Source organism: Agelaius tricolor, unplaced genomic scaffold (genome assembly GCF_023055355.1).
Source record: "Agelaius tricolor isolate 1412-34295 unplaced genomic scaffold, bAgeTri1.0.p SCAF_14, whole genome shotgun sequence".
NCBI lineage: Eukaryota > Metazoa > Chordata > Aves > Passeriformes > Icteridae > Agelaius > Agelaius tricolor.
Window position 1 is genome coordinate 9,686,653 of NW_027269274.1, and position 21,774 is coordinate 9,708,426.

The 21,774-nt window shown below is 44.9% G+C and overlaps 1 protein-coding gene across 6 annotated transcripts in view; it reads left to right on the top strand.

Annotated features, from left to right (window-relative positions):
• GRIP2 (glutamate receptor interacting protein 2) overlaps nt 1-21,774 on the top strand; it is a 248,392-nt gene that overhangs the window by 211,114 nt on the left and 15,504 nt on the right. For all 6 annotated transcript variants that reach the window (XR_011681143.1, XM_071439565.1, XM_071439563.1 and 3 more), the window contains exons 13-19: nt 3,873-4,018; nt 4,641-4,721; nt 13,067-13,133; nt 13,927-14,072; nt 14,363-14,507; nt 18,771-18,910; nt 21,071-21,247. Coding sequence is in view for 5 of the 6 variants with exons in the window: in XM_071439565.1 (XP_071295666.1) it covers nt 3,873-4,018; nt 4,641-4,721; nt 13,067-13,133; nt 13,927-14,072; nt 14,363-14,507; nt 18,771-18,910; nt 21,071-21,247 (902 nt within the window). In the remaining variant the exon portion in view is untranslated. The remainder of the gene's footprint in view (nt 1-3,872; nt 4,019-4,640; nt 4,722-13,066; nt 13,134-13,926; nt 14,073-14,362; nt 14,508-18,770; nt 18,911-21,070; nt 21,248-21,774) is intronic.

The window sequence follows — 21,774 nt, forward strand, 5'->3', positions numbered from 1 at the left end:
TGTTTCTTGCTGTTTTACAAAGCTCTTTGCTCCATCATTCAAGATTCATTATTCCCTGCTTTTCAGAGGTTCTGCTGTAGCTGCAGCCCAAGACATTAGAGTCCTTTTCATCCCCTATACCAGGCTGGGCTCCCAGCTGAGGCTAGGGTGTGCTCTTTCTTGTGCTGCAGTTTTTGCTCTTTGCCAAAAAAGTGAGCTCTGGGGATATAGGGATCAGGTTTAGCACCCTGGATCTGACCTGGATGTTCACACACTCTGCAAAATCTGTGCATCTGAATGTGCTGTTGTACAAGCACATGATGCTCACTGGCTTTGTCCATCTGGATTGTTGTGGAGGAGCTGCCTCTGGGGTGCCCAGCAAGTGTGAGTGCTACCAGGGAGGTGCATGACATCACCCTCTTTTCAGGGATGTCAGGCTGCCTCACATTTATTGTCTGCTTTGTGCTAGCTTGTGCCAAGAGGTTTGATGCAAAAAATTCACACCTGCCTGACTTGTGATTTGTTTTACTGCAAATAGCGTCTAATAGACTTCCCTCCCAACCTGTTGTTTTGTTTCCAGGGTGCATGATTAAGCCTTTGGGCTCTGAATGAGACAGTGATTCAGCCCCTGTTATCAGCAGGGAGGGTAGAAGGGGAAGAAGCCTGACATCCCCTCTTGACTGCCTTGAAGCACACAGCTTTTGTGTCCTTCCTCCTCCAGCTGTCATTGGCAGCAGAGGGAGAGTATCTGACTTCTTCATCCTGGTATCCAAAATCAATGCTTCCTGCTGAGCTACATGTTTTGTAGCTCTGCTCAGACACAGTTGTTTGATCATTGTGTTTCTGCCTTCTGGGTATGAATAGTTTGGAAAAGTGAAGTTTAGCAGCTGGCTGAAGCTGTCAGCAGAGCTTTGATCCATTAGGGGCTGAGACCCACCCACCAATGTGCAGGCACAGATGTGCACACACACACAGATGTGCATGTCTGACCTGTGCAGGCTGGCTCAGGGGCATGGAAGGGCACAAGGGATGAGTTTCTGGATCCAGCAGTGTGGCCATGGTCACAGCTGCTCCCCCCACTGCTGAGTGACCACGCAGACGTGGATGATGCTGAGTGAGCTCTTCAGTGTAGATCCTGCCCAAGGCTTGAATATGTGCTGCTCTGTATCAAACAAGACACCTCCGCTGCTCTGTTGCTGTCTTTAAGCCCAAGGAATGAGTCATGGCAAAATGCAAATCTGTTCTACCCCAGGGAGATATTCCCATCATGGACTCTAGCACATCCATAGTGCTGTCTTTCATTCCAGGAGATGCCTGTACTCCTTTCTTTCTGATTTTAAGACACTTCTGCTCCCACAGTCTGAAAGTACTTTTTAGGTGCTGATGTTAGACTGAGCATCTCTGAGACAAATGCCTTCTCTTCGGAAAAACTGTCTGAAGGTTCTTGTAGAATCCCATGGCAGAGCAAAGGAGAGCTCTGCAAGACTCCCCAGGCTCCACTCCCAGTGCAAGGACTCATCACAGCTGGATGTCTCTGGAATGATTCTGAAGGGTTAACAAGAGATGTCAGGCCTCCTTGTACTTGGCAGAGGAAGCCAGAAGGTTGTGGCATCACACCACAAACTTTTACAAACCTGCGAGACCGGGGCTTAAACAACTGTGATTAGCTGAGGCTAATAATAAAAGAAATAAAATACTCTGACCTAGCAGAGCTGTTGGCTGTAAAAGACTCAGGCAAATGCACCTTGAGTGAAAAACCATGAGAAATGGCTGTTTTGGGAGAAGGCAGCTCTGGTGGGAAAGCTGGCAAACGTTTACTTTGATGCAGTGTAAAAGTATCGTATGAGCTCCCAGCCCTTGTGGCTGAAAGAGTGGTGCTAAAGTGGATTGTGTCCCTGTGTGAACTCTAGATGACAGTGATGTCTGAGTGATGCAGCTGTTGATCCCTCCTTTGCAAAAGGTGCACTGCCAGGATATCAAGAGACCTCTTGGTGACAGAGGAGTCATCTCTGTTCTGCTCAGTGCCACCTTCATATTTATAAGCTGATATTTCTGCGTGGCTGCATGGCCACAAGTCCAGTAAATGACTGTAATTAAACTTGATGTGATTTATTCACAAGGGTGGGTTCATTTATACATCATGGAGTTGTCTGTCCTAATCCAAGAATCCTTGAACAAACAGCTCTGAGTTTGCATCTCATAAAGTAGCCGGCATTTTTCCATGGAGAGCATGAACTCAGGTAGAAGTGTGAATATACTTTCCTACCAGTAAAATAACCTCCCTGGGCTCCCTCCAAACTTGTTCATATCTCACCTTTTGATGGGCCACTGGCACAATCTGTTGTGCTTGTTCATTTTTCTTGAATTCAGATGTGTGTACTTTTTCTTGATACCTCGGCCTTTCATACACATCCTGTTGTTTGGACGTGAATAACACAGCCAAGTGTCTGCTGCCTTTGATGCCTTTGTGTGCCTGGAAGCTGTGGTGCTGTGTTTTCTTACAACTGAATTGGGTGTGAGTGATGAAGAGTGACTGGAAGGTTTAGTGAAAAACAAGCTGTCTTCTGTGAGGTATCTGTGAAAGAAAGGGGAAGACAAAGATGTGTTTGATCATTAAACAGGACGGGAATATAGATTCTCTGGAGAAGGCTTAAAACAGGCTAACTAATGTCTTCTGGAGAATCTTTGTGGTAAAATAAATCCACATTTTGAGGGGAACCTTAGACTTGATGCCATAATCCTAAACCTTTTTTGGAGATCAGTCTGTAGCTTTGTGGTGTTCGTGATGAGTGAAGAGTGGTTTCCCAAGCTCTGATCTAGTGGACAGCTGGGTGATAAGTGGAAAGTCTAAAAAGATGTGGTCAAAGTGAACAACTGACAGAGGAGAAGGAAGATGAGCAATTTCTCATGGTTGCAGGGAGCACTGCAGTCTTGTTTTTGTATAGCCATGGGCCAGCCCAGGTGGGAGCTGAGATAATGTGGGAGATTACTTGGAGGATCATGCTGGTGTTGCAGTATACGTAAAAAAAAAGGAGTGTGGGTGGATACTGAATGTAGGAATATGTGAAAAACACTTTGCTTATAAATGCAGGGGGTCCCAAGAGACAAATTGTGCTGTAACAGTACATCTCCAACATAGCCTTGCCTTTGTGTTCTACTTTCAAAGTAAAAATCCTGCTGATCTCTGTTCCTGGAGAAAGTGGGTCTAAAGCAAGAGCCCTAAAGGGTCAGTTGTGGTTATATTGTCAGGTCATCACACTGGAATAATATTGGCCTTTCAAGGCAGTTAAAAAGTATCCCTGTGCATTTGGCTTCCAGAAATGCAATTAGAAGGGATAAATGATTATCTAATTTGCTGAAACATTTCGGTGAGTTTATTGGATTGTAGCTTCAGTACTTGCCATGAACTAAGCAGAGGAATCTGTGCAATTTTCAATGCCATTAGTTTGTGTTCCAGAGGGTGCAGGTGCATGGGAAGAGCTGTTTGTGGTTAGATAGGGAAGGAAGTCACTTTCCCTTGTGTTTATCATTGTCATCTCTCAGCCACGGTGTTGACTTTTAGAAAGGCAAGGGTTACTTTTTTCCCCTCTTGGTTGTTGCAAAAAAATGTGACCAGAAATGGTTATTTAGGAGCAAAATATGTTTGAACTTTAGAAACCAACAAAGGTTTACCTCCTTGTGCCCTTCCAGGGATCCTGAGACAGGCACAGCAAAATGAGTTATTTTCTCTTTGGGGCTACCTCTGCAGAATATGTCAGCACTTTGTGTGTCTTGCAACAGATTTGCCTGGCAAAAGTAACTCATGGCTGGTTGTGGGGTTGTTTTCTTCCTCCTTCCCTTTTTTTCCCTTGTCTCCTTGTTCCCATTCCCTCTTTTCCCACTGTGAACTGCAGGTGTGGACTGCTGCAAGTAGGAGACCGAGTCCTTTCCATCAACGGCATCGCGACGGAGGACGGCACCATGGAGGAGGCCAACCAGCTCCTGCGCGACGCGGCGCTCACCAACAAAGTGGTGCTGGAGATCGAGTTCGACGTCGCAGGTACCTTCCCAAAGGAGCTGCTGCTCCTCTCTGCCCGTGGGGCTCTGCCAGTGCCTTTGCTCACCCACAGTGGGGAGTGTATTCAGCAGGCTCAGAGGGAAGAGTGAGAAACCCTGTGAGGACCTTCTCCATTTCTTGCTGTTCTCTAATGTGCACTGAGGTGGAGGGTTCTTCTGATCCTTTCATAAATATTCTGTGCTCACTGCTTGGCTGAGATAAGCCTAAGAGGTAGATGAAGAGGACACACTTTAAATATTTGCTCATTAATAGGAATAATATTCATATTCATTTATGGCCTTGAGGCCAGGTGGGAGCCAAAGCTATAGGCTAGGGGTAAAGCGCAGTTTTGTATTAAAAAAGATTTTTTTTTCCCATTTACATTGACAGAGCTGCTTTAGTTTTGAAATACTGTGTGATGTAAGCACTTGATGTTCAGAGCATGTCTTTTTAATGAGAATCCAAATTTCAACCTGAAGTCCACAGGGCCTCAGATATCCTTATTTGAACCAATAAGGCAGTGCTTTATGGCCTTGTTTTCTTGGTTCCAAAGAAACCATCCATGCAACTGAAAACTCTCCTTTTTCTCCTTTTTTTCTTTTTTGTTTGTTTTTTTGCTTTATAGAGTCTGTCATACCCAGCAGCGGTACTTTCCACGTTAAATTGCCCAAGAAAAGAGGTGTAGAGCTCGGAATTACAATCAGCTGTAAGTATTGCTCAGACTTGCAGTAGCAGTTGCAAGAGCCTCTGCTTTCCACACAGGCATTTTAGAACACTCAACAGAGAGATAAGATCATGTGGGGTTTCCGTGGCACTCCAGTGCTCGTGATTTATCCCAGAATGAATCAGATGTGTGGTTCCTGCCTCCATGAGCTGGCAGCTGCAGAGAAAAGCAGCTGCATGAAGGGTTGGCACAAAGGATGTGTCTCAACTGATTACCTGAGCTGTGGTGCATAATTATGTTATGTTATATGTAATATTATTTTTATTTCCTTGCTCACACTTGTATTATGTTCTTTTGAAAAAGAATTGCCTGGGTCTGGTGGGACCCTTGCAAAAAGAGGTGGAGAGAGGAGAACAAGTGAGAGGTGAACCCCACAGCTTGAAGGGTGGAGAGGGGAAACTGCCAAGAGGAGGGGCATGAAGAGGGTGGTTGGTTTTAGAGACAGTGGAAGGCACTTTAAATTCCAGGGTTTCCCAGAAATTGTTTCATTTACAAGCTCAAGCCATGCAGAAGGAGAGCCATGTGCCAGAACTTAGTATGCACTGAGAGAAGAGAACATAAACCTTTTTTCTTCTTTTATCTCTTCTGTGCTCACTCTTAATTAATTATCTCTGTTTCTCTTCTGAGCATAGTTTTTCATTTAAAGATCTTTTGGCCTCTTTGGAGAGGATGCTGTAAGGGGATGATATAGGCAGATCCATCCCAAATTTCTGGCTAACCTGGGGTCTTGTTATGCCTTGTGTCAGTGAATTTTTCCTGTATGGCAAACACATGCAGGTCTCAGATCACTCATCCCTCTCTCACTTCTGGGTAAAGTGAGTTGAATCATCTGAGGTTTGCCATGCCCAGAGACTGCCACCACCTCTGATCTGAAGCAGAGCAGCTTGCGAGATGCAATAATGGGATCTCTTGTCTGAGCCCTCAGGAGCATGGACCCAGCTGTGTCTGGGGAATGGAGTCGCAGGGGACACTTGGAAACTGGGCTTCATTAAAAGAGAAGCTATGGTAATTACCTCTTGACATTTACAGCATTAGTTAGAGAGTTAATTGGAGGTGTTCTGGTCTAAGTGGGATGATTCTCAGGAGTGACTGGAACATTGACAGGATGATGCATTTGCACCTAGTGATATTTCTTGTCCCTCTTCTCAACTTCCCCTATTCGTGCCACAAGGACAATCCTGAGAAATAACAGCCTAGTATTTAACATTGGGCTTGGTAGCAGTTAATGTCTGAAGACATCAAAGGGCTTTCTGAAAGCAGCAGGCTGTCTATAGAGGCATTTCACTGGTGGGGAGTAGTGCATGGTGCAGACTGTGCTGGGTTCCAACCTGCTGCCCTACCACTGCCTTGGCATTCCAGCCTCAGGGAGCAATCCAGGATAATGGATCTGGTAGCAAAAGCTGGCTTGAGCAAGGCCCTAGTAAGTTTCAAAGTTTAGTTTATGTCTGGGGCTAGAGAGTAAAATGAACTTGGGAGCTGCTGGCAAGAACAGAAGTTTTTATTTGTGAAGTCTTATTTGAATGGGATCTGCTTCAGATATGCATTTACACTTCAAACATATTTTTATGTTGGAAAGGTTTTCATTTCAAATCTGTTAAAAGGAGTGATTTCACACACTTTTTTGAAATCACTGCTAATAGAAAGGAACTGACCCCTGGGTTTTAAATAGATGCCCATTATTCAACTACAAAGCAGCTTTTTAACACTATAATTGATTTGATCTTTTTGATTGCTGAACGTGTTTGTAGGACATTGTTTAAGTAATGCACATGCATAAACCTATATTGCAGTTGTTTCCTGAGTCAAAGCCAAAATTATACTTAAAAATGGAGAAAAACACAGGCATCCAGAAAATGCAGTGGCAAAGATGAAATTCAAGCTTAATCCTAATTTTGTTTTCATATATTAATCTTTATAAACCTATGTCCACATGATCCTTAGCAAATTAGATCATAATTTTTTCACTTTGCCTCTGGCCAGGCAGATAAACATACCAGTTTCAAACATTAAAACCAAAGCAAGCAGCCTTATGTTAAGTACTTCCTGCAGAGACACGATGTGCATGCAGGAGTGTGATGCAAGCAGCAAAAGAAAAGAGGTAAAAATAACCCTTCTCTGTTTTGCTGAGTTCCTTTCCTCTCAGTTCTGCTGACTTGAGTGTTTGTGGAGATCTAGAAACAGCTTTTACAGCTTTCCTTCTGATATGGAAAAGTATATAACTACTGTTTTAAAGGACTTGGTTTGCTGGCCTCTTGCATTTCATTCCTGTTCCCTACTCTGTAAAACTGGAGCAGCTTGAGTAGATGAGAAGGTGAAGGGGTCAGAAGAAGATCCACTGCACTGTCATGGCCACAGAATTGGGTTTATTCATGAACTTTATAGTCTAGCTGCACTACAGAGGTAAGATGAGTTGCTTTCACTGAGTTTTACCTCTTGGCTTCAGCTGGCTTCTCTGAGGTTAATTCCTCTGCCTGGGAAGGTTTGCCTCTGCCTTCTTAAATGGGCAGGAGGTGTTACGACCTCATCAGAGGAGCACTACAGGAATAAATGTGATCAAGTTCTTGCTGTGCTGTGGCTTCCAGAGCTAATTGGGAGATGGACTAGGTAAAGGGTGGGGGGAGAGCAGGATTCTTGATGGATGAATTGGAAGAATTCATGTAATGGAGCTGGCTGTAGGAGAAGCCATAAATCTGCTGGAAATGCTCATAAAAGGGCTGAAAGGCCGGGAGATTTGTGTATGAGGAGGGCAGATGCTGCTGGTTCTGGGATGAACATGCAGAGAGGGGCTGTACTTGTTCCTGGTGAGGGGCAGATATTTTCAGAGGGCATTTAATCTTTCAGAGATCTCAAGGTTTTCCAGAAAGAGGAGGCTTGGGCTGGATGAGTCTCCAGTTGTGGTCTGAGAGCACGGATGGGTTTCTTCCCCCTGCTCCAACACAGTGTGGCAAAGGGACACAGCAAATCAAGATGCATGGTGGAAATACATGCATTTAGCACTATTTCCCTTTCCATTCCTCAAAGGATGACTACAAAATCCAGGGGCTGAGCCTCTCACTGACAGTGCTTTGAACTCCTGAGGGATCTCTGTGCCCTCAAGCCTCATTTCAGTCTCCTCAATATGCTAAATGACATACACTGAAGCTGCCATCTGTGTGCTGCCTCATGCACTTTGTCCAGAGGTGAAGGGATACAATGCCAGCTAAACTCTCATTTTCTCTGAGAAAGTACCAGTATCTCAGCCTCTGTTCCAGAGAGAAGGGCATTTGGCTGAAGAGCAGAGCATACTCTGTTCTGCTTCAAGAGCTCTGAAGCTTACCTGTTTGCAGCAACCTCTGGGGCTCAGAATGGTGAGGATGCAAATACTGCTAAACTGAGAGTTTTGACACAGGAATGTGAAGATTTGACCCTTGTTAGCCTGAACAACCCCTCTCCATTAGAGAACTCATGCCTTAAATGCTCTGATCTTGCTGGCTGCATCCAGTTCTAATGATACAGTGGCACCTTTGAAGGTTTTCTGTAAATCTCCTATAAATTAAAATCTCCAGCAGTGAGAAGCTAATAGTCACGTATTCTCAAATGTTCAATACCTTAGCTCTTAAAATAAGGTATAGATTTGTTATTCCCCTCTGCAAAATGATAGTTGATTACACAAAAGATTACCTTTTGTATTGAGAGTTTGGGATTTTTTTCCTGTCTCAAATACCCTCTCCAAGGGCTGGTGGTGACATTCACTGTAGGGTAGAGATGTGTTGCTGTTGCTGTTTAAAGAGATACTGAAATTGCCATTTATTTTAGATAAGCATTAATACTTTATATAGCTTGTTTATCAAATTACCTTTATATATCTTAACAAATCAATTCCTGTGCCCTTGGTGTGAAGCACTGCAAATAAGGAGGAGGCAGTATATCTGCTTGCAGGTGATAAAACCAGAATTTGGGTAGATAGATAACTTTGATTAAGTCGCTTAAGCAGTGTAATCACTGTCCTAGTGAGAAGATGGATCTCTGAGCCAAGCAAATCCAGTTTTTCTGGCTCTGTATCAGCCTGTGCCCTGCCACCAGCCCAGGCGAGCGTGTCTGCAGGTGGGGCAGGCTCAGCAGCCACCTGTCCTGCCCCCTCACTCACACTACAGCTGATTCACTCCAGTGCTTTTATCCTGGTGGGATGTCCTGATCTGGTTTTGCTACCTGGAGGTTGTGAAAGGAAAAGGATCTGTGATGAGGCAGATATCCTGCTGGAGGCACTGATAATTTATGCACCTGCTGCTAAACTTAATGAATGATAGAGGAAAAAGTTGGGTACTGAGGATTTGATTTTCACTGCTGCTCTTTGTAATCAATTCTGATTCACTTTTTTCCTCTTCTCATTCCTTAGCTATCCTGAGATTATTTGGTTGCTGATTTTGTTATTTCCAATTTAAAAATGCTTCTTATTTAAATGCATTCTTATGGCATTATTACAATTTCTTTAATTACACATTGGCAGTGTTGCTTTGGCTTGGTCAATAATGAAGGGCATTTTTAACAGGTTGATGCCTGTGAAATATGTGCTGGTGCTCCTTGGAGGGGAATAATTTACCAGTACAAGTCATTATGCATTCTGTTAAAAACACAAACTGGACATGTGTTCCTGGCCTCGTCATTCATCACAGTGTAAACACTGAGTTAGCCACAATCCCAGCAGAGAGACTGAAAGCAATTTATAAAAAGTAAATAACAGTATTGATCAATTCACCTTTTTATCACTGCCCTGTCACCACTGCCAAGCAGTGTTTTCATTTTGAGTTTCTTCCCCACCACATGCTTCTACCTTTACCAGCTGTTGATTTATGGAGCCTTCTCTGGGCCACTGGAGCAGATTTAAACTGTCTTTTGTACTGGTAAATCCACAAAAATTACAAATGGATCTGAAAAAAGGTCTGTTTCCACCTGCAGTGGCTTGCCCTGGCAGATGGAGGCCACAGCCAGGATGCCTGCTGAGAGTGAGCATGGGTTTCTGCATGCCAGCTCCTGCCTCCATCTCTTCCCTTGGCTTCCTTTGCTGCCATCTCCATTTCACACACAGGAGAGCAAAACCCAGAGGCAAGGCTGAGTGTCCAAACTGTGTCTTCCTGCAGCAGAGTTCCCAAGACAATGTCCTTTGAAGAGATATAACCACATTAACAGCAGAAATGAATGGATAAGGAGGCTTTATTCATCTGTGCAAGTGTCTTAATGCCAAAGACCACAACCCTAATAATGATGTACTTTAGGTTGGTGCTGTTTTAATTGCAAGCAAACTGGAAATTGTCTATTCAAAATCTCACCAGGGATTCATCTATCTAATGGCTCTGACCTCTACTGAGCCACCCTTCAGTGACATTGCATTTCTCTCACTGTCAGACAGGCAGTTGTTGCATGGATAAACATTGTCACCCTGTGTAAATGGCCAGGATGGTTAAAAATGTGGGGCTCAGGGGTGCTCAGGGCAACCTGATCCCAGCAGACAGGCAGGAAGCCCATCTGGCACTCTGCTGGGGTGCCAGGAAGGGCTTTGGGGTGCCAAAGGTTAATTTATGGAGTCAGTAATGACAGGTTTTTAGAATGAACAACAAGCCTCTGTTCTGTGCTTTGAGATTTCATTACCTTAACCTTCCTTGTATCTTACGCCTCTTGAGAGAACATGGTTATTCATTAAGTCTCTCTCACTTACCCTTCAGATCTGATGGTTTGTATAAAGCCTTTGCATTTTACATTAAGAAATTATGTAATGTGGTGATCCCCCATCCTTGGAAGTGTTCAAGGACAGGCTGGGTGGGGCTTTAAGCAACCTGGTCTGGTAGAAGGTGTCCCTGATCCATGAGCAGAGCTACATGACCTTTAAGGTCCCTTCCAATCCAAGTGTTTCTATAATGACTCTGTGATTAATATTTAGAATGTTTTACATTTAAAAGGGCTGCCATTAATTGAAGTTTGAGTTCTCTGTTGATAGGGATAGTTGTATGCAGTTGTATATGGCTCTTCCATTTAACTCAGGTCTCAAGAGAATCTGTTCTGAGAGCAAAACTTCTAAAAAAAGCCTGCAAACAAAACCTAGAATGATTTTTCCTTAAAACTTGCTTTGTTCTCTGATGGATAAAGCACTTGGTTTGTTATCCTTGCTGTTGTCATGGGAAGCTTGTGCTGTGTTCAGTGCTGACACCAACTGTGGAGCTTCAGAAGGACAAGGTCTTGTTCTCTGCTCAGAGGCTGAGTGTGTGCAGGTCCCCCCATGTGTCACAGGACTTGCAGGGCAGATGCTGAGATAAACATAAATTCTGCAGAGCTTGAGGCATGTTGTTGTCTGTGCTTGTCTTCTTGCTGTTTTTTTTCTCCCCTCCCTCTTTGCTCTCTTGGTGTTCATGGTCTCTGGACATGTTGAGCTGTGGCTTGGTCAGGTTAGGGATGGCCATCCCAGCCCACCACCAGGACAGGTTAGGATCCACCCTAACCCCTTTCTGTCACACTGCCTCTGCTTTGAAACTAGTAAACAAACCTTGCAGTGAAAAGTATTTTTGCTAACCTGGATTGTTTTGACAGAACCAGGCTAGGGAGTGATTAAACATGCAGCAATGCCACCTGACCCAGGGCTTTGGGTGTGCTCACAGGGTCTGCCCCCACTGCTGCTCAGACACCCCTCTGTACACTTCTGTTAGCAGCAAATACATGTCCTATACTGAAAAGGAGAACAACAGTAATAATTATCAGAGTGATACATCTCAATCCTTGTGCTGTTAGTCCATGGTGTGTGGCCTTCTCAGTCAGCATGGGGATTTTTGCATTGTTTTTACCTGAACCTCACCCTTATTCCCACTACTCAGCTTTGCTCAGTGTCTCTTGTCCTGACTGCTGTCTGGTCCATGCTGTGGACAGGCTGAATATAGGCATAAGACCTCTGGGAATCTCCACAACATATCTACCTCCCTTAGATCTGCAGACAGAGCACAACATGAGTGTCCAGTCCAAAATTGTCTGCTACCAGGCTCCAGTAAAACATGGGGAAAAGAATTCCTCCAGGCTCTGAACCATTCAGCAGTCACATTGCTGTGACTATTACAAAATCAGTCACAGTCTGCTTTTTGCTGTCTGACCTCACTGTGGTTCTCAGCCCTGCCACGACTGATATTGGCTGTCTTTAGTCTCTCTTTAGTACAGAAGGTTTGGCTATTTCTGGGAGAGGATATCCTTAAAGGTGTTGGGTTAGACATATGTTTTCAAATCTCATAAATGAATATAAACAACAGAAAAATCTAGAGCAGAGAGGTTGGTAAACACTTACTATGTCTGACTTTCTGGGTGCTCTTGAACTGCTGTTCAGGCAGGTGGATCTCTGTGTGTTTGGTGCCACGTGCCTCACAGATATTTTAATCTCTGCCCTGCACCTGATATGTTCAAAGGCTGTGAGTTTCTTTCTTCCCACACAGTTTTTGTGAGAAGCTGAGAAGCTCTGTCAACTTTAAATGAGGCAATGCAATTCCCATAACAAGGCAGGAGGGAAGGATGCAGGGTGGAATGGATGCTCTTTCTTGGTGTATGTTTGGCGTGTGCATGACAAGGAGGTCAGGAGGAGTTTGAGTCATAAATCTCTCTTGGGTATCTCAGGAGAGCAGCAGGTCTTGCAGGCAAGTCTGAAAATGTAAATGCTCCCAGAGATGCGTATTCACATTTCGTGGGCTGAAAAAGTTATCAAGGTCAGCCAGAAGATAGGAGCTGGAAACCACCCACCCCTTCCAGCTCCAGCACAAACCACCCCTGATTCATATGGTTGTATGATTAAGTGCCCTAGAGAGCTGAACCAGCTGAAAAACTGAGCTTTTTCCCTGGGTTATCTTCCACCTGGAAAATTTCACAGCCCACTTTACTTGAAGAACACAGAAATACTTGTATGGAGTGCGGGGCAGAGCTGGGTGTTCTCCAGGTAGCAGTGTTAATTCTGACTACAGCCATGGCCTTTGACTCCTTTCTCTTGTGTGTGAAGGGTGGTGAGGGGTGCTCAGCAGTGCTGGGGTTGGCAGTGCCACCTCTTCCTGTTGGACACCTCTTGCTGCTGGACACCACACGTCCTCTCCTTCAGGAGTCCAAAGGAAATTAACCTGGGCAAAAGGCAACCAACAAACTGCAGGGACTTATGTTGGGTTTTTTCCCTTTCTTTCTTAAGAGGCTTTCAGAAATCAACTGTGAAGCATCATTTTGTGATGGGAATATAAATCTCCTTTCCTTATGGCTGCTTCTCCCCATTAACCATCCACCATCCCCATCCCAGACAGCAAACTCACCATCAGGCTTTGTACCATGTGTCTCTTTTGCAGCTGCAAGTAGAAAGCTGGGGGATCCTTTGATCATCTCTGACATCAAGAAGGGGAGTGTAGCACACAGGTGAGTGAAGGATTTTCCATCTGTCAAACCCACTGCAAAATGGTCGTCCATGAGTGTCTGGCAGAGAAGTTGAATGTAGCAGTTGGGTCTGGATATTTCCAGAATCCAAGGAGATCTCAGCACTAGAGGTTTTTCTTAGACCACAGTAGGGTTTGCAATAAATCTTATGTGTATTGAAGTGAATAGAGTTGAGCTAATGGAGAAGATGACCAGGGCACTGGTTTAGATGTGAGCTGAGTCTCTCGGAGATGGATGTTTAGCATTTAAGAACATGTGGTAAAGGGTTCATATATCCCAGGAGGTGCTATGGCTCATCAGGTAGTTTGCCATGTCTCAGCTCCTGCTTTGGTGAAGAGAGTGAGTGAATTGTGGGCACTGGTGGAGAACTGTGCAAATAACTCAGGATTTATTGACTTCCCCTCTGTTCCCAAGACCTCATAGCAAGGCATTCAGAGGAATTTAGTGTGTCTGTATTGCTTATTTCTAAGAGTGCTCACACAGGATTTTCCATAAGGGGTAGAAAATCTGTCAGTTAAACACCAGGCATTTTCAGTGTTATAGGTTACCCAGGATATTTAACCTTCCTGGCTGGTTCTGTCTGGATACATGCTCTACACAAATTTCCTCTCTTTAAAATTACAGGTGTCCCAGACTCAGCTCATGGGTGTTTTCCAGAAAAGACCAACGACAGTAAAAAGTTAATATTGTCATTTCCACTGCAGAACTGAATGTGTTGTGGGATCTGAAAGGCAAATGCAAATGTACTCTTAGTTTTCTTTTCCTCTCCATGTAGAACTGGCACCTTGGAGCCGGGAGACAAGCTGCTAGCCATTGATAACATCCGACTCGACAATTGCTCAATGGAGGATGCTGTGCAGATTTTAAGGCAGTGTGAAGACCTGGTCAAATTGAAGATTAGGAAGGATGAAGATAACTCTGGTACAGAAATCCTCATGCAAACTGGTGCCTGTCCACTGTAATGACATTTCCCAATAGGTAGTGCAAACTAACAAAGATAAGGGCTGCTGCTATCCAGTCACCACTTTCCAATTGATTATAGTCTATTTTTGTTATTCTGCCCTTAAGTTATGTCTGGAAGGTTAAAATCTTATTTGGTATGAGTGTCACTGAAGACTTCTTGCTTTTGCTTCTAGAGGTTCCAAGTCTTTCCTATGACTATTTTTATTTGGGAAATAACAAGAATTCAGCATTCCTGTTTTCTCTTTCAGATGAGCAGGAGACAACTGGTGCTATTATCTACACGGTGGAACTGAAGCGATATGGAGGCCCTTTGGGAATAACCATCTCTGGGACAGAGGAACCTTTTGATCCTATTGTCATTTCAGGCTTGACTAAACGAGGGCTGGCAGAGAGGTGAGTTTTGGGGACAGAGCAGTTGAATTGATTTGAGAAGGGGTCTTGAACCATGCCAAGTTTCCTCTGCTGTCATGAACTCTTCTTTGGTGTCTTAGTCTGCTAAGGAGGAAAGGTGCTCTGAAGGTACCAAGTGACATGAAGCAGTGGTGGGAGCTGTGCTGCTGGCGCAATGAGAGAGACACTTGAGGAAAAGTCAGACCCAGTGAGTCAGGTGAATTCTGCAGCCAGGAATACATATTTATTTGCCCCTCTTCCACAGGGGTGCTTCCTGGTCTGGGATTTGCCACGCACACCTTTTGTTAGGAGAGTGCCCAGCCTGCCTACGAAACCACCATAGACTCTGTCCAGGACTCCCCTGTTGCTAAACTGGCTTATGGCCATTGCAGTGGTGTGTCCTGCTGAAACCAGGGATCTCAGGTGTATTCTGACCTGTCCTGGCTTGTTGCTCACTGTGTTACATATGAGGTATCTCAGTGCAGGTTGGTGTGCCCAAGCATCAGGCATTTATACTGAATAAATGTAGGAACAGATTTACCTTCAGTCACCGGGGAACTTAGTGTGTACCTGGGTCTGAATATATGTGGATGTGTGGGATTTAAAAGATCAGGACATTCCTGAGAGTATAAGTGGAGCTGAGTCATACAATCTATCTTAATTAATCTTTCTATACGGGAGCTGTGACTTGTAAATAGATCATTTCAGCAGCCCTGACTCATGCTTCTCTGAGGGTCTCTTACTTTGTGCTGCTGACAGGCAGAACAGCAACAAAAAAAAAACCCTGAACAAACTGATGTAAAGTGCAAGACCTTGGGGATGTTTGACAGCAGATCTGGCCTTTTGGTTTTTTCTGTTTCAAGACCACGTTCCCTCTTAGCTGGACTGTGAAACAGCTCCCTGTCCTTTACTGCATTGGGTCCCCAGAGCTCTCAGCACACTGCTGGGTATTTCCATTGCTCCCCTTTGGTGCAGAATGCAGAAGGTCTGTGTCGCCTGGGGAGGAAGGGGATGGACTTAGTCATTAGTGATTCTTCTTGCTGGGGATTTTATATCACTGCCTGCCACCATAGGGTTTGATCTTCTTCTCCTCTATAAAATAGTAGCCACAGAGTATCCAAGGCTTTTCTTTGTAGCACTTCTGTACTGTACCTGCAACCCAGCATGAGAGAGGTTAAGAACAGCCAGCTCAAATGCTGTCAGGTGTCAGAAGACAGAATTGTACCTTTGTTGATCTCAGTTCCCTTTGCAATTCCACGGCTGTTCCTCCTTTGAACTCGGACGCACATCGGTGACTGTGCCCAGGAATGCAGCGCGGGCGAGTGCTGCAGTACCACTGAATTTTGATCAGGAGAGAGCAGCCAGTGAGGAATGAAAAGCCTTGTAAGAAGAGTGATGGAGCTGTTCAGCATGCTCACTGTGGCTGAGTAGCAGATAACAGCATGGGGACAGAGCAGCACAGGGATGTCTCTGGGTAACCTTGGCTCCCTGTGAGGAGGCTGAGGAGGACTGGGATGAAGGCTGCTTGCAGGAAAGGTGCATTTTTTTTCTCCTGTGAGAGAAGGGGATGAATTGACATTGTCAAGGGAAGAGGGGTGCTCCTAGTGCTATCCTAAATTGTCCCTTTCCTGATGTCTCTACCTTTATCTGTGCCACAGATGCCCTTAGCCAGGCTCTGATTGAAGGATGGGGTCTTGAATCCGAATCCATGCTCGTGTTGGAGCACAGGACATGGTTCAGCAGCACTGACACTGGGACCTGATCCCAGTGTCTGATAACAGGAATCCACAGGCCATTCTTGTAGAGGCACAAGTGAAAGTCTGCACTGCATTTTGGGCTGCTGGCAGTGGGGGAGGCAGGGTGTCCTCTAGAATCTGTCACATATCTGTCTGTGGGTGACTGGCTGCCTAAGTCAAAAAGGCTTCAGAGTCAGATGATTTAGGTTTTATCTTGACCTTGACCTTTTTTTTTCCTCGTGTTGGATCTTACAGAAACCTACAAAAGCAGCTCAGGCTGTTAGAGTGGTGTGGATCTTTGGATCTCTCTCCATGTCTGTGTCCCCTCCTTGAGTGCCTGCATATAGCTTAAGCCTGTGCCACAAGACTTGTACTTTCCTTCTTCTTGACCAAGGGAGTGTGCTGAACACTGAATTCTGGTTGAGGTGTAATGGTTCTCCAAGAGCAATGTTTGGCTATTGCTGACATTTTAAAGTGCCAGACCAGCCTCCTTTAGTGCCACCTACTCAAGTAGATGGGGGTGGCTGTAGGAGGTTTTGGTCTAGGAGTATCCAGCACCAAGCCATGTTGGCAGGGAGGAAAAGGGATGGTGACCCTACCCATGTGCATGTTAATCCCTACAACATGCATGCAGTCACCTCTTCCCCCGTACTTGCTGAGAAGTTCTAGCAGCCCCTTTTGCACCTCTCTGCTTACCTGTTACTCAATTCTGTTCCTGAATGTCCCCTCTGAGCAAGAAGGGACATGCAGCCCATGGCTCCTTGGGCTGTTTTGTGTTCGAGGTGAGTTAAGAACTGTTGGTAGTAATGGAGAGGCACCAGATCATGAGCTGGAAACTGCTTTCTCTGTCAGTCCTGCTCAGCTTCTGTCTGCCTGGCCTCACAGGGGGGCCCTGAGAGGACTGGACTTTGGTTTGCTTTCTCCCCTTTGAAGAAAAATACCTGGCTGAACATGACCTTTCTCTTTAATTGTTTCTGTATTTTTCCCTGCTGAGAGACTTTCACAGTTACTGCAGAGATGTCATGTTGTCAGGACTGGGTTGGGCTGGTGTCTTGGATGGATGTGTTCCCATGCTGGGTTCAGGGATACAACAGGAAACTCTTGAATGCTGAAGCACTGCAGTGAGAAAAGGATCTTCTGTAAACTGCAAGCAGTTTAGCTTGATTTTTTAAACTACAATAGATGAAACTTTTAGGACAAATCCTTCAGTCCCAGTTTCATCTGTAATTTGTTTGAACACAGAAATGTTTGCTTCCCTGACAGCTTTTCCAGGCTGATTTGGGTGGGACAAGACGGACATCTAGTGGCTGGTGGGACCATCATGGCACTGCTGAGTACCTCAGCAGCAGCAGAAGCCTGAGCAGTCCTGCCTGCTGCTTGGCTGCATTTCCTGCTTTGATGTACTTATACTAGATGTTTCACAGCAATGTGTCTACAGAACTTTGGTGTTTTGGAGAAAGCTAAGCAGCTGTTTTGCCTGCCTTGATATGTCAAATTCCAGTTCTGCAGGAGCTGTCTGCAGTCCAGTTTGGAGATGCAGCCTGAGGGAGACAAGTTTCCAAAAATCCAAAAAGGACAAAAAGATACTGCAGTCCAGATTTTTCCTCCTGCCTCCATCACAGAGGTTCCTGATAGCAGAACTCCCACAGTACTTGAGGAGGAGGTTGGTGCTCTTGTGTGATGGCATTTGGGAGCTGGAGTGTGAGTTTGGGAAGCTCAGTCCAGCTCCAGCCTTGGCAGTGGCTGTGGCAGTGGACACCTCCTGCCCTGCCTGCTCCTCCCTGAGCTTCACTGGGAAGAGGTAAAGTGAGCCTGTGTTTGTGAGCAAACAGAAGGGAAGGATGGAGAAGGGGGAGAATTGCCATGACTTGTTAGTTTGCTCATGCCTGTTGCTGAAGCCTGAGGATTTGTCTAGGTGAGAGCAATAGCCAGAGCTGGAATGTGGCTGAGCAATAAAACACAACCTCTTCCTGAGCTGGTGGAGAAAGTCACAGGGGTGTAGCTGAGTAGGTTGAGCTTTAAGCACATCATTAACTGCAGCTGGTTCAGCTCATGCTTGCACACACATGAGCAATTTTGTTGAGCTATTTTGGTTTGGGTTTTTTCCAATAGGTTTCTAGGTTTGTCTCATAATTTCTTTCCATCAGGGTGATCATGTCCTTCAGTTCCATGTTTGATGACTGTGTTGGACTCCACATACTGAAAATGTTTGTGGTTTTAGCCCCGTTGCATTGAAGAGTGTTTTGTCTCTAAGCTGCTCTGTGTTCCCAGTTCCCAAGGGGCCTGGGATTTGAGTTTCACAGCAATGTGTCTACATGTGTCCCATGTGCATTTGTATGTCTGTGCACATGGAAGCTGGGGAGGATCCGGATTCCTGGTATGTGGTGAAGAGGAAGTCACAGCTATAGAGTGTACCAAGAGGGAACAAAGACATATTTTAAAGCGTTAATTTCTTCCAGCAAGAGCTGAATGTCCTGTCCTCCAGAGGAATTGCTTCTCTGGAGTTCCTGACAGTGCCTTTTCCTTCCAGAACTGGAGCCATCCATGTCGGGGACCGGATCTTGGCGATCAACAACGTGAGCCTGAAGGGCAAACCGCTGAGCGAGGCCATTCACCTGCTGCAGATGGCAGGAGAGACCGTCACCCTCAAGATCAAGAAGCAGACAGAGAGTGAGTTCAGCAGCTGGGCTGGGGAGGGGGAAGGCTCACCCCAGCAGGGACCCTGGGCCATGGAGCAGGCACTTCTGGGGGATTTCTGTCCTGTTGTGGAAGGTGAGATGGGGCAGTGTGGGCATGGGCATGGCTGGGCACTGTGGGAAAACACACAGTGTTTCTTGAAATTCAGACTCACAGATGAAAAAAAGGCAACCCAAAGCCTCTCTGTGGTGATGGGAAGAGATGAAACAGCAGGTTTATTGGCAATAGTAATTTTTTAGTTCAGATTGACACCTTGTACTGTTGTTGCTTCCCTGACTGTGTTGGTATTTCCTACAGAAGTGAAGCAGAAGTTACTTTTAGAAGTATAAGAATATGGGATTTTTTTAAAAAATATAACCCTGCTAAATGAGCAAGGAGACTCTGAGTTGGTAGAATCCATGAATTTCCCACATGCCCCCGATCTTTAATTTAACTTTTTGAAAACAATTGACAATAAATCTGTTACACTTCTTTTCTTGGCTTGGGGTTCTAAGATCATCTTTCAAAGCATCTAACTTCATTCTAGGGATCCCCTTCTGTTTCCCTGCCAAGTTCCCTGTGACTTCAAAGGTGTTGTTGACATAGTATAAAAAAATCAGAAGCATACTTAGTACTGGCGAGTCACTGCTTTTTTTCATTCCAGTTTCTCCCACCCCCAGTATTTTCCCTTTTTTTTGGTGCCATGCTTCTGCAGTCTGTTGGTTTGGCTGGACTTACCCAGCCAATGGCCCACAGTGCTGTGGGAATTAGAAGAAATCAAGAGATAAACCTTTCTAAGCAAGCACAGCCTGTCCTGCATCTGAAAAAGTGGCATCACTCTTAAATATAGAACCTCTATAGACCTCAAAGCAGTTTGCAGATATGTGGCAATGCACCTGTTTTACAAATGGATGAAGACTGGGCAGGGAGTAGGGATGCAGCAAATAGAGATAGAACTGGGGAATTGATTCCTCTTCAAGAAGCCCCAGTCTCTTCCCCTGTAGCCAGATATCTTGGGCTTTGGTCTGAAATGCTCTTTTCTCCCCCTGCTAACACTTAGCATTGTCACAGACACTTGGTGAAATAATTGACATGCAAGTGCCTGTTGGAAACTCGTTAATCATTCTGAGAATGAAGCAGGTGTAATTGAAATTTCAAGGTAATCTTGAGTTAATCATGGTGAGCAATCTTCTGAAGGCTTGGAAAATAGGGACTTTCAGGACACCAGGCTTTGTTTGGTAAAATAATCTGTCCTCATTGACAAATGCAGACTTTCAGAGGGCATTTTATCCCTCAGGTCAGAGATCCAGGGTGTGGGTGGCTAACAAGATTGCTAATCAACAAGGACTTTAAAATATTCAGTACAAAGAAGTGCTTGTGCTGAGAAACCATTCTTTGCATAGCTTTTGCCTGGAAGGAAATTTGATATAATGATAATAACAGCCTGTTAGTACTAAAATAATGAAAGGGAAGGTCTGAGCTTCATCATTCACATTCAGCTCCCATTTTCCAATCACTGATCAGGGGAAATTCTGCCTCAAAACACCACACCCAGGAATTCCACTGTTGTCACATGTGTGGGAGACTCTGGAAAGGTGGTGATCAGCTTTGAGTTCTGAGGTTGTACAGTCATGGAAGAGGGCTGTAGCTTCAGCAGTGGTGGTTGTCATTGGAGTCTAATTAAAACATCTGTTTGCAGCCAAGTTTGCAGCCAGCACCTGCCCTGGTGCTGCTCTGAGTATAAAGGAGGCCCTCTGAGTCCAGAGAGGCTACAGGGTATTGCTTGCAGGAGCCAACACTTCTCTGGGCAAGGCTCTTTGGAGGAAGCTTCCAAATGTACAGGAAGATGTGCTTATGAATTGAGATTAGGTCCCAACTCTCTCATATGTGGTAATCCTCAAATCCCCGTGGCTGCTCCTTGTATTCCATGTGCTAAAAACTCAGAAAGGCATTTTTTTTTCTTGATTTAGCTTGAGATAAGAGTAATGCATTAAATCCTTTCAGCTTCATTGCACATGCCTTTCTCAGCTACTTTTGAAGAGCTAAAGAGGTACTTTAAAGACTTACAGCACCTGGGCTTGCTCCCATGTCAGCATCTGCTTTTCCCTGGGGCTTGCTCTTCGTGCCTGCTAAAGCAGGATGTTCTGGTTGCAGAATCCTACCCCAAGAAGTCGGGGAGCATAAGTGAAGTGAGTGACCCAGAAGATGAGCTGACAGACTCCCAGAAAACTAGCAAGCTGTCTGAGATATACTCCACCACAATTCCAAGTGTGGACAATACTGTGGAGTCCTGGGATGGCTCTGCCATTGATGCTGGGTATGGAAGCCAAGGTAAGCCAGGGTTTTGTTTTCTTAGGGGTCTCTGCTCTGTCTGGGTCTTGTCTCTGAACAGGAGCCAAAGCCTGTGGCCTGACCACATTTATACAGCCTATTGCTTCCAGAAAGGAACAAAATACATTTTAGAATGCACTCAAGTGGTGCTTTGAGTTGGTGTATCTGTTTAGGCTTTTATTGGCACATTTGTTCTGGCTTATATGGCATCATACTGTTCTCATCATTTTCAAAACCATTACAGCACTTTATAACTTGCATAATCAGAGACAGTATTCACTGGCCATATGTTTTACAGAGTATTTGGTCCATAGCTTACTTTTATTTCTCCAGAGAGGCCTTGTAGGACATAATAATCCTCTTCAGGATGTTTTAAAATCCACTAGGATGTCTTGTGACTAGAAGCACTTGCTTAACAAAATAATTAAGGTAATACTACAAGAAACTATCTCTCTCTAGTGAGTGAACACATGTCTTCAAGGTCAGGTTTATTCAGCTGTAGCTTCTAGCAGATGTGAAACTGGAGA